The following is a 14,309-nucleotide window of genomic DNA, read 5'->3' as shown; positions in this document are numbered from 1 at the left end:
CTTGTAATTTTTCACTATGCATAACATGTACACTTTGAGGAAGTCTGTGTCATGGCTGAATGTATAGATAACAGCCAAGGACCAGAATTTAAAGTTTTAGGACTCATTTCTTCTCTAAGAGCTGGTGTTACTGAACTTTTTCGTTCTTTCAAGATTGGAGTGTTGTAAGAACCAAAATATGCTGCTGTATCCACCAGTAGCTAACAAGTAGCTGTCTGTACGCAGCAGAAGTACAATCCAACACGGGCAGGCTGGACTTAATCTTTTGGTGACTTAATGATTACTGTGTACCCAAAGGCAGTGCCTTGCAGCTGGAGATTTCTCTTTTATCCATAACTTAGTTTATCAAAGTAGGCCTTAGGAACTTTGTATTCTCTAGGAAGATATCCCAGCAGATTTTTCAGACTTGCTGATTTTTCAAACTTCTTTTCAAGTTATTTACTATGCTTTATCATTGTGTATTTTACATATATTTTGATTTTCATTCACAATCCTAGTCCCAGAACTTCCGTGAGAAGGTCTCATGCACTACTGAGGGCCTTTGTGAATTGTTTTTGTTGTTCAGATTGTTTGGCAGCAGGTTTGCAGCCTGTGGAAACAATGCAAAAGGCAAATCCGGGAGATGGAACAGTATCAGTTCACAAAACCAGGAGAACCTGTTCATGCTGAGAAATGAGGAAACATAATCGTGTGTGTGTGTGTGTGCTTGTACAGAAGCACCAGTTTTCTTGGGAGAAATTACTGAATTTAGGAAACAATCTTCAAATCTGCTGAGTACAAATGAGTTCCTACTGAAATGAAGGCTACTAAGAAAAATGGTAATAGGATTTTTATTTAGGAGCTAGAATGTTAGCCCTGACCTGTTTGTTTTATCACCCACACAACAAAATCTGTATTCAGCATGCATTATACTTATGCACATGCCACAACATACTCATAACATCTGTTGTGTCTAAAATTTCCTTTACTAGATTGATCTTTCTCAAGTACTACAATGGGAAGTGTTATAATTGCCTAGGTGAAGGGTTTTGATTAAATTGATCTTCCTTAGTTAAAATGTAAAATTCATGTATTAATAAAGGACAATTAAATTCAGTTTGTAGGCTCTGTCCTCTTCTCAACTCACACCTTCTGTCCTCTAAGACTGTAATCTCAGGATTGTTTAAAGCTGGCATACATTATTACTGTGGCAAAAGCAGCAGTCCTGCCCTTTTGCTCTCCAGTGTTGGTTTTGCCAGCTCAGCTCTGCTACAGCTGTGTAGTAATCCCGATCAGGGGGCTGATCTGACTGAAAAATACTTCCCCTCCCCTACTTAGGATATAAGATGTATGTTTGCTGTGATATTTTCTCTTGAAAAAGATGTCATAGTTGGGTGTTGAAACATCTGACCTCCTTACATAATACACAGTACATGTATTTAAAAAAGCAAATAGAAAAAGGCACAAAAATTCCTGCTTTGAGACAATGATATAGATTCTATTTAATAAATTTACTAATGTATCACAAGAGTGGAATTTTTTTACATCCAATTAGGCTTTTTCTTTTTAATATAACCTTGCATTTATGTTTAGGAAGTGAATATGAAATAAAACAAACTCTTCTCTCCTACTATATGTTACTAAGAATTGGGTTGTTATAACAAAAACAAAGTTTTCTTTTAGGGAAAAAAAACACCTCAAGAAACCCCTGTTTTGGGGTTTTCGTTTGGTTTGTGGTTATATTTCCCCCAGGATCTACTTCAGATTTCCTAGGCATACATTTTATTTTATATTCCAATATATTTATCCACTTGGATAGGTGAACAAGTACTCTTTTAAATACAGTATACAAACGTTGACATTTTAAGCAGCTGTAGAAGACTTGAAAATGGTCAACAATGAAACTTGAAATCAGTGAGCTCATTTGAACTTCAGAGCTTAGTATAGCTTCTAACAGAAATCAAGTATTATTATCTGAACATCATGTTTGACTGCCAAAAAGCGCTCAGTGGATGAAATAGATGAGTGAGCAAAGCAATGCTATTCCACTTACAGAAAATACAACATTAGCATGTTGGAGAAGGGAAGTTGGATCTGCAGTTTAGAGTAGGCACTGTGGGAACATGAGATTTTTGCCGATAAGCAAGCTCAGTTTATACCAGTGAACTCATTCTCTCCCTTTGTTTTATTTCAAGACAAGAACAAGAGGATTCAAGGGAAATAATGCTTAAGACAAAACTTTTATTACCTTTTCTGTGCATATTTCTGCCTCCTCTCTGAGGATTGTAATTTTTATTCTTTCAAGCAAGAATATCTTCTAGTAACCAGCATGTGAAAAACATTGTTCCAGGAATTATGGGGGCATATTATAGTGAATGTTTCAGTTGGCACAGTGGAATGTTATACCACTCCTTATTGATGGTAGCGTAATGTAATAAAGAAACACATTTTTTTTTCCTTAAAATATGGTAGTGATGGGAATAAGAAAAATAATGGTTTTTTAGAAAGAGGCTGACTACAATGGCCATTCTGTTGTGTCGTGTTGTGTACAGTACGCTAGATACGTGGACATTGGTAGATTGTTTCCTCCATGGGATTGTTCCTGAACTTTGAAACTGGTTGTTCTAGTAGACCTGCGAAAGATTGAGTCTGGTTTTTTTCTTTTCTTTTTCCCTTTTCCTTATAAAACAGTAGCAGAACTACTGCAAATTAAAAATGGGAGATTCAAACGATACAACCCTTGCTTGGTTTTTGAGTGCCCTGTGGAAGTGTTGCATATTCTGGCTTGCCTGTCGTGTTTGGTTTTTTCCTTGCATCTTGTGTATTTTCCTTAAACCCGTGAGATTAATATTAGACATTTAAAGAATTGCTTGGTACTTTCTGGAACAAATATGCCTGCTGGCATCTTGAGCACTGCTTCTGCTCTGATATTAAGGTAGCACAGTGACAGAAGGCAGATGATGAAGCTGTAAACCAGAAATCTCTGAAACAATTTCACTTCTCCAGTGTAAACATTGATATTGCTTTATTTCTGAGTCCTTATTTAAATGGTAATATTTAGAATTAGCTATTGTTTGTATGCGTATTTTTAGAAATATTAAAAGCCTCTCTGCGTAGCTGAGGGAAATACTGGGGAAAGCAGCAGTTGCAAAACAAAGGATATGATTTTAACAACTGTAGGCTTATATTTATCCTTTTTTTAAATTTTGAAAAGTTCTATCAAGAAGAAATTTGAATTGAATGCTGGATTTTATATAACAAGACATGAACCTGTGTTAGAAAATGATTTTTTCAATAACACTTGTTCTTTCCTTTTTTTTTTCTTCTAGGACCGGAATAGGCCCTATGACACTTTTAACTTGCACTCTTTGGAAAATTCCTTAATGGATATGATAAGGACTGATCATGAGCCTCTGAAAGGTAAACACTACCCTCCCAGTGGCCCACCAATGAGTTTCGCTGATATAATGTGGAGGAATCATTTTACAGGTTAGGAATATTCATATGTCCATGCTTGCTTGGTGTTTAAACAAAAATCAGCTTTTCAGTATTGCTCTAAACTTTTTGCTAATGAATGAGTTTTCAGTTATGTAAAACTTCTATTTTCCCGTCTTAAGATAATCTTCTCTACTTTAGCAAGATAAGGTGAAATGTGTATACATTTATTATAAGTGTACAATCCTAGTATCTAACTGGCATATCTGAAACGTGGGTTTGTGTCTCAGCAGATTGCACAGCTGGGTCTCTTGCTTCAGTCACTTCAAAAGATGAGTAGTGCAACTGGAGTCCAACTGTTATGTTCAACATCTTGTTCAAAGTTTATACTACACCTGTATGGATTATCAGCTATTGTATAGGGTTCTAAAACAGCCACTGTATCAGGGTTACTCTCTACAGTTGTTCAGGTATCTTTTAAACAAATTTGCCTTAATTTGGATTTCAGATTGTTGGGGGAGCCAAAAGATACTAGATGTTATTAAGTGCTGGAAAGTTTTGACTGTGTATGCTGTTGAAGTGTCTTTGTTCTACCAGGTATAGCATTAGAGATGAAACCATTTCTAATACTCAGCTGGTAATGAATAGTGAAAGGTGTGGCAGCATTTTAGTGAATAAATATTCATGATCAATCTGCACGTTCTTCTGTCTTAATCTTTCATTAGTTACGTTTAAAAATAGGTACACGTTCTTGCTGATGTGCATTCTTGGTGACTTTGAAGACATGAGTAAGCCATATACCAGGAAAATGTTGAACAAGGAATGGTTCCCAAACACTAAGAAATCAGGACACACAGAAAAAATTCAGTTGTGTAGCACTTCCTGTGTTAATGCTTATAGACATGCTTTTTGATGTCACGATTGCCTCATTTACTCCCCTCCCATATATATATATTACACATGGAAAATATTTTTCCTAGGTCTGAGGTCGTGTGCCTATTTTGCCGTTTTTCTGGGTACAGAGTTTTTGTAATTGGTTTCTGTACTCTCTTCTATGCTTTCCACTGTTGTCTTGAAATTTCCTGTGCTATAGCCTTCAAGTGTCTTTAATCATTATTCATCTGTCTAAAATAGTAAGAAGTACTTTCTCATGTCTATTCTGATCACAGACCTCCAAATTAAGGGTTAAACTGGAATGTAAAAAACCAAGCTCAATAAAATTGAGGTTTTTGCTGGATATACGTTATATATAGCTGGCATTAAAATATAAAATAAAATCCAAATTGTTAGTAAATAGAGTTAAATATTTACTGTATCTTATTACAATAAATATGATAATCTAGCTAAAAACTCCGATTTTTTTTGTTTTTAGTCAGTATTTATATAAATATACAAATAGAGATTTATCTTTTAAAGACTGAATTTCCATGTGAATGTGTGTGGAAAAACTGAGAAAGACGGTATTAGAAGTTTTATTGGATTGGATATTAATTGTTGTAAAGTTTAAGTTGAACTTCTCCATTTGCCGGTGGGACCAGTAGCTTTACATTTTCTATTAACAAATGCTTCTGTCACATACTGGATGTGTCTTTCTGACTATTTAATTTTCTCATTCACTGCTGCTCACCTGCTTTGGCCTTCCTGCCGTGTTAATTAGCTCACTTCCAGTCCAGTAGCTGTTGGAGATGTTAGTTATCTCTCTGTCTCTGCACAGCTGCTTTTGTGTTTGTTTCTTTGCTTTCCCAATGATGTAGTTAATTCCCTGTCTCGCTTTGTTTTCCTCCTCCAGGAAGGGCTTAGTTCTGTAGTCTCCAGCCTTGGCCTGACCCAGTGTGCACTTTCCTCTCTAGTCCAGCTTTCACACTGTGCAGCATGACTGGCAATATTCATAGGGGTGGCTGTTTTATTCTCCCTTGCAAGAAGTGTCCCCTCCCTCTGCATTAAACAAATATATGTTACTATTTTAGCTGAATCCTTTTCATAAAAAACATTTTTCTGCAAACATTGATCCATTCCTTAAGTCACTTTCTTGTTGCGTTTTTGCTGTTACTTTTTCTGTGAAAATTGGTCTTGACTCTTCTCCTGTACATCCAACTTCTTGCTTTTTCTCGACCAAAGATGCAGAAGGTTTTGAGCTGCTGTCCTTCTCTGTACCTTCCTTGCATTTCACTTAATGTTGTCTCCTAAAGTCACTTGATTTTCTTCTTATTTATCCCACTCTTTGGCTCTCCCCCTTAACATAGCAGGACATTTTAATCTGTTATGACCTTGAGAAAGTGATCTTGGGGCTTTTTGAATATATTGGTTATGTGCTTCAGCTTGATTTTTTCAGTTCCTCATAGACACTCCTGTGTAAATGCCTCTTGTGCAAAATTTCAGCCACTCTTTCTGGCATATTATTGACTTAACCAAATCTCAGACCTAGTTCCTCTTCATTTTACCACCTCTGTCCTTCATAGTAAACAGAGTGTTTTTTCCCTTTAAATCTTTCCTTCCTCTTGCATCTGTGACTTTCCTCTCTTAGACTTCTGCAGGTATTGCTTCTCTAGACAGAAAATGAAACAGCCACAAAATTCCTGATTTAAAATAATGAGATGGCTTTCAAATTACTTTTTTTTAGTTGTTCACCTTCTGGTAAATAAACCTTATTTTTTTCAAAGAATTGTAGCTAGCAGCACTTACAGGTCAATTTGCCATACATTTGCTATCCAAATTTTTTAATGGAAGGGGTGAAAAAATGAGTACCAAAATCCTCTGATCTTGAAAATACAGAAAGATTTGATTCTAGAAAAACTGTACATGTCTCAGGGCCTCCAATGCATGTTACAAAGCCAGTGGAGCTATTTCAGGATCATTTCAACCTGCTGCTGCCAACAGTCTCCATCAAATACTTATTTTTAGAAGCACTGTCTGTATATGTATTCATTAGTAAAAAATTGCATGTGGTTTATCTGAAGTTTGAAACTTTGCTTGGAACATAGCCCCTGTTGGCCTGTGTGCCCCCTCACATCCCAGCAGATACTTGAAACAAAATAATAATTCTCTTGGATATAGAACAAGAGTTCTAGATTAGAATGTGAGTGGGAGGATTAGCCATAAAAGATTCTGATGTGAAGACCAAATTGAAATGGTTCTGGGATATTTTTCTTCTCATTTTGGGGTCTGTGTTCCTCATGCTCCGCAGTGTTCAGAGGAGGAAGGGGAGAAGCTTGGGGTGAGAAAGGAAGAGTCTGTCCTTTTGTTTATAGTAGTTGAAGCTTCATATCCATATCCTGCTCTGAATCTGAGGTATGGTCGGACATTGCCCTGCAGGCCATGGAAATAGAGTTTATTTCAAGATCACCAAGGCAGGTCACTTTTTTTAAAACATGATCCACTTGGCCTTGAGAGGGCATGTCATTAAGTGACTTTTCTGGGAGGGTGTTGCTTTCAAGTGTGGAACAGAGAAAGTCTGACAGATTGTTAGTGCAGCAGAAACTGACTGATCCTCACTCGTGCAATCTTGAATTACTTACACTGAGCGAGTGCTAACCCAGTCTGATGGGGAGGCTGGCTTGGTGCTCTTCAGCTGGGAGAGCCAGGGTCACTCAGTTCTTTTCTTGTGTTTCTTGCCAGATTTGATATCTGGCTCTGAGGTTTCTGGATTTTAGTAACTTGCCAGCATATCCATTGATGTTGCATTTTGTCTTGAGCCCTGTCTTGGGAGAAGGTGCTCAGTGTCAGCTCTTGTTTTATTTCTGTCTAAAACTGATTTCTTTTTCTCAGCTTTTCCTGCCAGATAGGGGAGCCCTGCTGTAGGTTCCTCTCTTTCTGTCCTCATAGTCTGGGAACAGTGTAACTTTACAAATAATGTTTCATTTTCATGCTTGTAGATTTAAGGAATGTAAATTAATTGAAAAGGAAATCTCATTTTCTTTTGTCCCAAGACAGTTGGTCAGACTTCCCTCCCTGCTTTCTCTACCATCAAGACCAGCTTCAACGTTTTTCTTCTCTTTCAGTCATTACTCATAAATAATTTTCTTCTTTCAAAAAGGTGGGAAAAAAAAAAAGGAAAAAAGTTCAGTAAAGGAATTGTTAAGCTGCTTCCAATTAATGATGAATTACTGTGCATGACCTAGGATATTTAGTTGTTCCCTGTATCAGTCATAACAAGGCCTATATGACAGAAATGTTCATTATCTCCTGAGATGGTTTTCCTTAGTGGTCCTACTTATTTTTGAGTTGCAAATAAAATATATTATCCGCTGCAGAAATACAAGGGACAGTTTTGCTGTAATGAGGAAAGAATATACTTGCAGTATTTTATAACCTTTTTTATTTACACACTGCTTCTACACAAGACTGTAGGGCAAAACTGAATTATCAGAATAGCTAAATAGATGCTACTTATTACTGACTAGAACATTTCTTTCCTACATCAAAGTGTTTTCTGTCTGTGGTGTAATATGTCACTGTTGCAATATGTTTATCCGTGTCAAACTATTGCATTACAACACAAACAGAGGCATTCTGATCTAAAAAAATATTTTGATCAGTAGTAAGTAGCAGCTGCCTTTGTTCTATTTTTAAATAATTAAATAAAATATTTCAGCTGTGTTAGATCATAACGCTGTGCACATGTGCTACTGACAGGTCATGAAACGGAATCAAAGTATAATATTGAGGAGAGAAATCACATCCCTTCAAAATATTTATTTTAAATCTATTGTTACACTAGATAACAGTAATAGTTGGGGTTTATTCTAAATCAGAGTGGAAAAAAAACTTTGTAATTTGTAAATCCCCAGCTAATAAAAATTCTTATTTTTTTTAAAGTATCAGTGTGGTACATCTTCAAGTATGAGTATTTGGAGACAACATATGGACCAGGAAAACCCCAAGACTAGGCTTTATTAAAACTAATTTTAATAGATACCATACTGTAGAAAGATACATAAAGTATGCATTGATTATGTCATAATATTTCAGTAGAGCTTGAAATGAATACAAATGTGCAACAGTTCAGAGGCAGAAATAGCATCTGTGGGGAAACTTTTTTAATCTTGATTTTCAGTGCTTAATGACACCCATATATTTGTGTAATAGAAAACTGAAGTTACTGGGTTACTGCTTTTTAACTGTTGTAAAAAGAGTGTATCAGCTCATATGAAAACTAAACAAAATTTCAGATTTCCTGTTTACATTTAAATTAACTATGTTGTTTATGGTTTTTGACAGTCAAGTGTTTGAAGATCCATATGCAACTTAGACAGTGTTCTAATAAATATAGAATGGACCTTTACATTTCCACTTTGATTTTCATTAACTTCAATACGTGTCACCTGATTTTGTTCAGCTGTAAGTGTTCCTAAGCTTTTTGTAAGCAAAGCAGTGTTTGCCACATGACCTGAGAAAAGTGAAGGTGAATATTTGTGTTTGCAGTCAGCAGCTGAGCACAAAGGTCATGCAAATAGAACAAATGTTGTCATCTCAGTCCTAGAAATGGTGCTACCCTGTTAGAGCTTCTTTGCAACACTTTCATTAGGAAAAAGTGCAGTGTACCTGCATTTCCCAAAATCTCAGTGCTCATCAGACCCCTTTCTGTAAATGTTCATGAAAAACAGAGTGAACAGATAGATGTGTTTGCACATCTATTTGTATTTAAAATTAGGCCACTGAAGCTAATCCTTTTAAAGGACACAGCCCCTGTTGCCATTTAAAACTCTTCTTATTTAAGAAAATCCTCTTTAATATTTTTTCAGTACAGAATATGATCATTAAGTGGTTCATATTCCTTAAAGAAGTGCTTTGTCCAATGATCCTGTAGTATGATCATACTTCTTAATTTGCTGCTGGCATCTGGCATTTCCTTGTCTTTAACTTGCTGAATCTGTTTTGGGCAGGAGTGGTGGAGTTTGTTGTTTACTTAGTTTAGATTAAGAACTGATGATATGGATATAAAATTTTCCTTCTCTTTATTTCTGTTTTTATCTTGTGCTATTGAAGACTGGCCTCACAAAGGCCTAAAGCAACTTTTTCTTTTTTTCTTTCCCACTTTTCTGCTGTTCTGAGGGTTTTGTGTATTTTAGCATAGGTTGCTAATGGAAAAGTCTGCTTTCATATTGTTTTATTTTATTCCCCCCAACTTGCCAATAAAAACACCAATATTGCTCTTATGAATACACTTCTAGAGCTTCGTGTAGAATGGGTATGTGTACATGTACTTGTCTACTGCTTATAAGTTAAGCCAAATATATCTTTATGTTCATCTAGTCTTGCTTTTAAAGTAATAATATTTTGAAAATATAGCTGTTTTCAAGCTGAAAATGTTTATTATACTTAAATATATGCAAGACCCCCTTGCGTTTTATTGGAGCAATGTAATTAACTTATGAGGACTGCATTTCATTGTAATGTATATTTTGTTTTGTTTTATATATATATATATATATATATATTTGCTTTCCCTACTGATAGGATATATGCTTAGTCAGTGACAGGAAGAAGTTAGAATTGGCAAGCTTTGTTACTGATATTCATAGCTGATAATTATACACTTCACATTGCCACAATGTGTTTTTGCACAGTAGAAATATATACATGTGAACACAGTAATAGTTCTTCATATTCCTCTTCTGGCAAACAATAGTACTTTTGTTCTGCTCAATATTTTAATTTTTTTTTTTAAGATCTGGAAGTGTAGGTGTTTAAATTATGGGTGTGAACAAATGGCAGGTAGGCATAAAAAAAGGGTGAGGGAAATAAACCCAACAAACTTCCTTTATTTTTTATAATTCTTTACACAGACCCTTGCTCCCAAAGTTCTTGGTTTTGAAATTATCTTGGGTATGTATTTTGAGTTAGTCTGGCATCAGTTTCAGGTGTCTTTAATTTGGGGGGAAAAGGAGAGAGAATGTTCTGAGGTCTACTCAGGTAGAGATTCTTATGATTCTTACATATTCACACACATGCCTCTTGCTTTGTGGCCATTTGTGAGTCATGGAGTAGAGACCCATGGCTGAGCTGGTGGGGCTGTGTGTGAGTGTGTGTGGAGCTGTAGGTTGTGCCATAAACTGGACTCCTGAATACACGTGAGTCAAAAGGATAATCTTGTTTCAGATGTTTGAGGTAATACTCTGGTCTTGCTTTGATTTTTCCACTCTTCTGTTTCTAAAATTTGCTCTACCCACCTGCTACCTACCCATCCAAGTAACTATAGCTAGTTTTTAGTGCCTTTTGTTGGAAATAGTTTGCTAGAGAATATAAGGAAGATAAAGGAGGGATTATTACTAAGGAAATTTAGCAGAACTAGTCCTGTTGCTGATTTCATTTGACCTTGCCACTGAATTATGTAATCCTAACTTGTAATTGATATCAACAGTGGTCTTAAGAACTGTGTTAGAGGAAGTTCTCATTCCGAGGAAGTTCTCATTCGCAGAAAGTTCAGGACAGGTCAAAAGCAAGCTATTTTGCTATTTTCTAGCAAATCTTGTGCCAAATACCAATTGCTGAATTGGTAAAAGTGATCAGTCTTGGTAAAAGTCATGAAGTATAATAGTGCAAGAAGTTTTACTCAATATATAACCAATGAACACTGTTTCTTGGAATGTTGATGGTAATTTGAAAAGTACTTTACTGAGAAAAGTAACTGTAATCTTAAAAATCCTACTGAGTAAGTGTTCATGTCCAGGAGCTGATTAGGGTTTCACAAGTTCAAAAAGTCATAAAGGACTTACAAAGAGAGAATGAATAAAAAAGAAAATGAAATAGTGGTAAAACTGTGTCTGATACCTAGCTTTGTTGTTTCTGGAACAACATTATGTCTCAAAACTGATCATGTAACTTCAAATTATCTAGGCAATTAAAAACATAGTTTGTTTGTGAAAGATTTAATAAAGAGATTCATAAAAATGTGTGGAAAGGGTATACTTCCTTTAGTTGTTGGAAAGATGTCAGAATTGATGCAAGATCATTATACTCTTCTACAAAGAACAGAGTAATATGTAAAATAAAATACAGAAAAGAAGATGCACAGATTTGATGAGCTCTGAAAAGGAATTGGGCTCTCTGCCATGACAAGCATTATATGGCACATGCAGCAGAGCACTCAGGCAGTCCAGCCAGAAAAGTCTCTCCAAATGTTGTTAGGAGAGATAATTTAAGAAATTTAATGACATAAAATAAGCAAAAGTGCAGCCTGGACTATACAGGTATCATTAAACCTTCATTTTTTTCTCTGAAATGTTTAAAGAGCAAGCGGTATACAAGTGGATTATTTTTTATTTTTAAATTAGGAACTAAAAAGATGTAAAAGAGTGGTTAATTTTGCACCCTAACTGCAGCACTATAAGTGTATGTTATAAAAGCACATAATTGAAAATATACTCAGTAAATAGTTATGAAACCAAGATAGGCAAACTGAAAATGGCAGATGGACACTGAATACAAGCACTGGGGATGTTGTTACTGGAAGGGTTTCTATTTATGATTTCAGTGAACTGCTGGAATCCATAACTTCTGTGCTCTGTCTTCTCTGCGTTTCTTCTTAATGTGCTTAATAATCTTGAAAAGTAAACCTTTATTATCTAGAGATTTAGTTTTAAAACTATAATTAAAAATATGAACTTCTTCATAAAGGTCCAGGTAACATACATATGTTTTTCTTAAAATTGGTTGTTTTCCAGTACTCATTTATATGTTTAACTAAATATGTCTTTGAAAGTACATATTCTTAATTATATTTCACAGTTCTACATTGCACCTTAAAAATAAAAAAAAAAGTTTCCTGAGATAATTATGCAGTTTTGTAATCTGCATATGGCCTCTTTTTTCAATTGAATAATTTACTTCAAGCAACAAGATTTTCAAATGCTATAGCTAATATGAAAGGCTGTATAGTTATTGGTGATTAATGGTCTTATGATTAGTGCATTACTAGTCTCTTTTGAATGCTTTTAATACAGGTGTGTTTTGAAAGGATTCCATTAATCTGTTCCTATAGAGCAGTGCTGGGGACCTCTGAAGATGCACAGAATTATCCTGCACAGTGGCTTAGCTCAGTGTGAGAACATGTCCTTCTGCTTGTGCTGCTCTGTATTTTCTGCTCCTCTTAAAAGATAGCTGACAAGAACTGTTTAAAAATAGCAGGCCAAGGGCAGGTGACAAAATGTCACACAAGCAGCACCTGGTCCAGTGACAGCCTGGAGGGAGGAAAAAAACAAGCCCAGATGTCACAGATAGGATTCTATTTCTGAAGCTGGTCAAACAGCAGAATTTCAGCTTCAGCAAAGGAAGATAGAAGGGCCCATCCAAGTCTCATGCATTCAAATTTGACTGTATTTTTTCCATAATAGTTTCCTTTTTTTTTGCTATTCCTAGTATTAATTTGAAAGTACAGATTAGTATATACACCTTTTCTCTTTGCAAGTAATACCTGTAACCTCACACTCATTAATACACTATTGAGGAAAAGGGAATTAATGTCCATCTGGCAAGATTTCTGAAATATTTTAGCAAAGGTTATACTAACTGAAATAGTAGCAGCTTTGGTATTTCTGCAATGCCAGATTAATGTGAAAATATGTATAGGAGAATTATGTCTGTAATTAGGAAATGTGCAGTAGTTAATGAAGATCATCTCTTTAAGAAGCTTTGCTCAAGGAGTTGGAAAGTAAAAATGGATATTCTTTTTACCTTCTGCCCCCACTTCTTTCTGGAGGTGCTGTTGGCTTGATAGCCTTATTGTGGCAACACTTTTTTTCTAAAAGAAGGAAAAACTATAATGTGAAGAAAAGACTTATTTGCTTTTTTTTTAAACTCCATATGACTTAGTTTCAGAAGTGTACTGAAACTTCATGCCACATCTGTTCAGCAAGAATATTCATGACAGCACAGCAGTCTCTGTGACTGCAAATATGGAGGCCTTAACTATCAATAGGAACTAAAAATGTTGGAAAGGATTTGCTTTAGTTCTGCTTTGCCAGAGTTTATGTGTTAAAACCTGGGTTTGCAGAAGTAGAGGGACATAACCATTATACTGGTTCTTCAGTATAGTGAGTGGGTCCTGAGCTCCCATATTTGAGTGCCCATGTGAAGAAATGTGAAGTGCCTCCTTCCTTAGCTCCCGAACTTAACCACAGACACAGAGATATGGAAGCATATGAAATGGATTGACATTATATACATGAAGTTTGTTTACCTTACCTTACTCAATTGAAATAACTTTTTTTACGGCTCTAATTATCCTTTTATGTCTTTTTCCAAGCAACAACTAATATCAGTTACAGCTTTCAAATTGTTTTGTGTATTTAATTAAGAAAGTCCCGTTACAAATTTTCTTCAGGATAAGTTTTTAATACTTCAGCTCAGTTAAACAGTATCTAAAACTAATCTGAGCAGCATTGCTTCTGTTGGCTCATTTCTTGCTTTGACAGTAGAAGTAGATTTCTCTGGGCTAAGTCTCCTTTGGGTCAAGATATATATTTCTCAAAGTACATATGAATGCACTGCATGAGAACAACATTCCCTCCAACCCAGTGTCATATCTCAAATAGTAGATAGAAGATTCTTAGGGAAGAATATAAAACCAGGGTAAGAACTTTCCCTCCAGCTACCTGTTAACTTGAGAGCTTCTGGTGCTACAGTTAGTATGAAAAATAGTGATTAATTTTTACAAACTAAGTGGAGTATTGTAATGCTGTACTTGTTATTGGAAGCCAACTGTAAATGTCATAACTGCAGCAAACTTGAACTTGAGGCCTTATTTTGAAAGGGTAAGCATAATACTTTCTTAGTGCAAAGCAAAGGAATGTATTAAAAAGAACTATTTCACTGTTTATTTTGTGATTTTGAGTATTTTAAGTACGTAACACTAAGGGTGCTGTGGTATTAAGTATTGTAAATGTGTATTCTTGGAA

At 35.5% G+C, this 14,309-nt stretch overlaps 1 protein-coding gene across 12 annotated transcripts in view; it reads left to right on the top strand.

Moving 5' to 3' along the window:
* The window catches only part of CPEB3 (cytoplasmic polyadenylation element binding protein 3), an 85,790-nt gene that overhangs the window by 26,287 nt on the left and 45,194 nt on the right, over positions 1–14,309 (top strand). For 9 of the 12 annotated variants that reach the window (XM_050305264.1, XM_050305257.1, XM_050305256.1 and 6 more), the window contains exon 3: positions 3,309–3,468. In XM_050305264.1, the coding sequence (XP_050161221.1) occupies positions 3,309–3,468 (160 nt within the window). The remainder of the gene's footprint in view (positions 1–3,308; positions 3,469–14,309) is intronic. The other 3 variants (XM_050305266.1, XM_050305261.1, XM_050305259.1) reach the window with 1 other exon arrangement.

The sequence above is a fragment of the Myiozetetes cayanensis genome, unplaced genomic scaffold (assembly GCF_022539395.1).
Source record: "Myiozetetes cayanensis isolate MyiCay16 unplaced genomic scaffold, myiCay2020 scf10, whole genome shotgun sequence".
Taxonomy (NCBI): Eukaryota; Metazoa; Chordata; class Aves; order Passeriformes; family Tyrannidae; genus Myiozetetes; species Myiozetetes cayanensis.
This window is presented reverse-complemented; position numbering and strand designations above follow the sequence as displayed.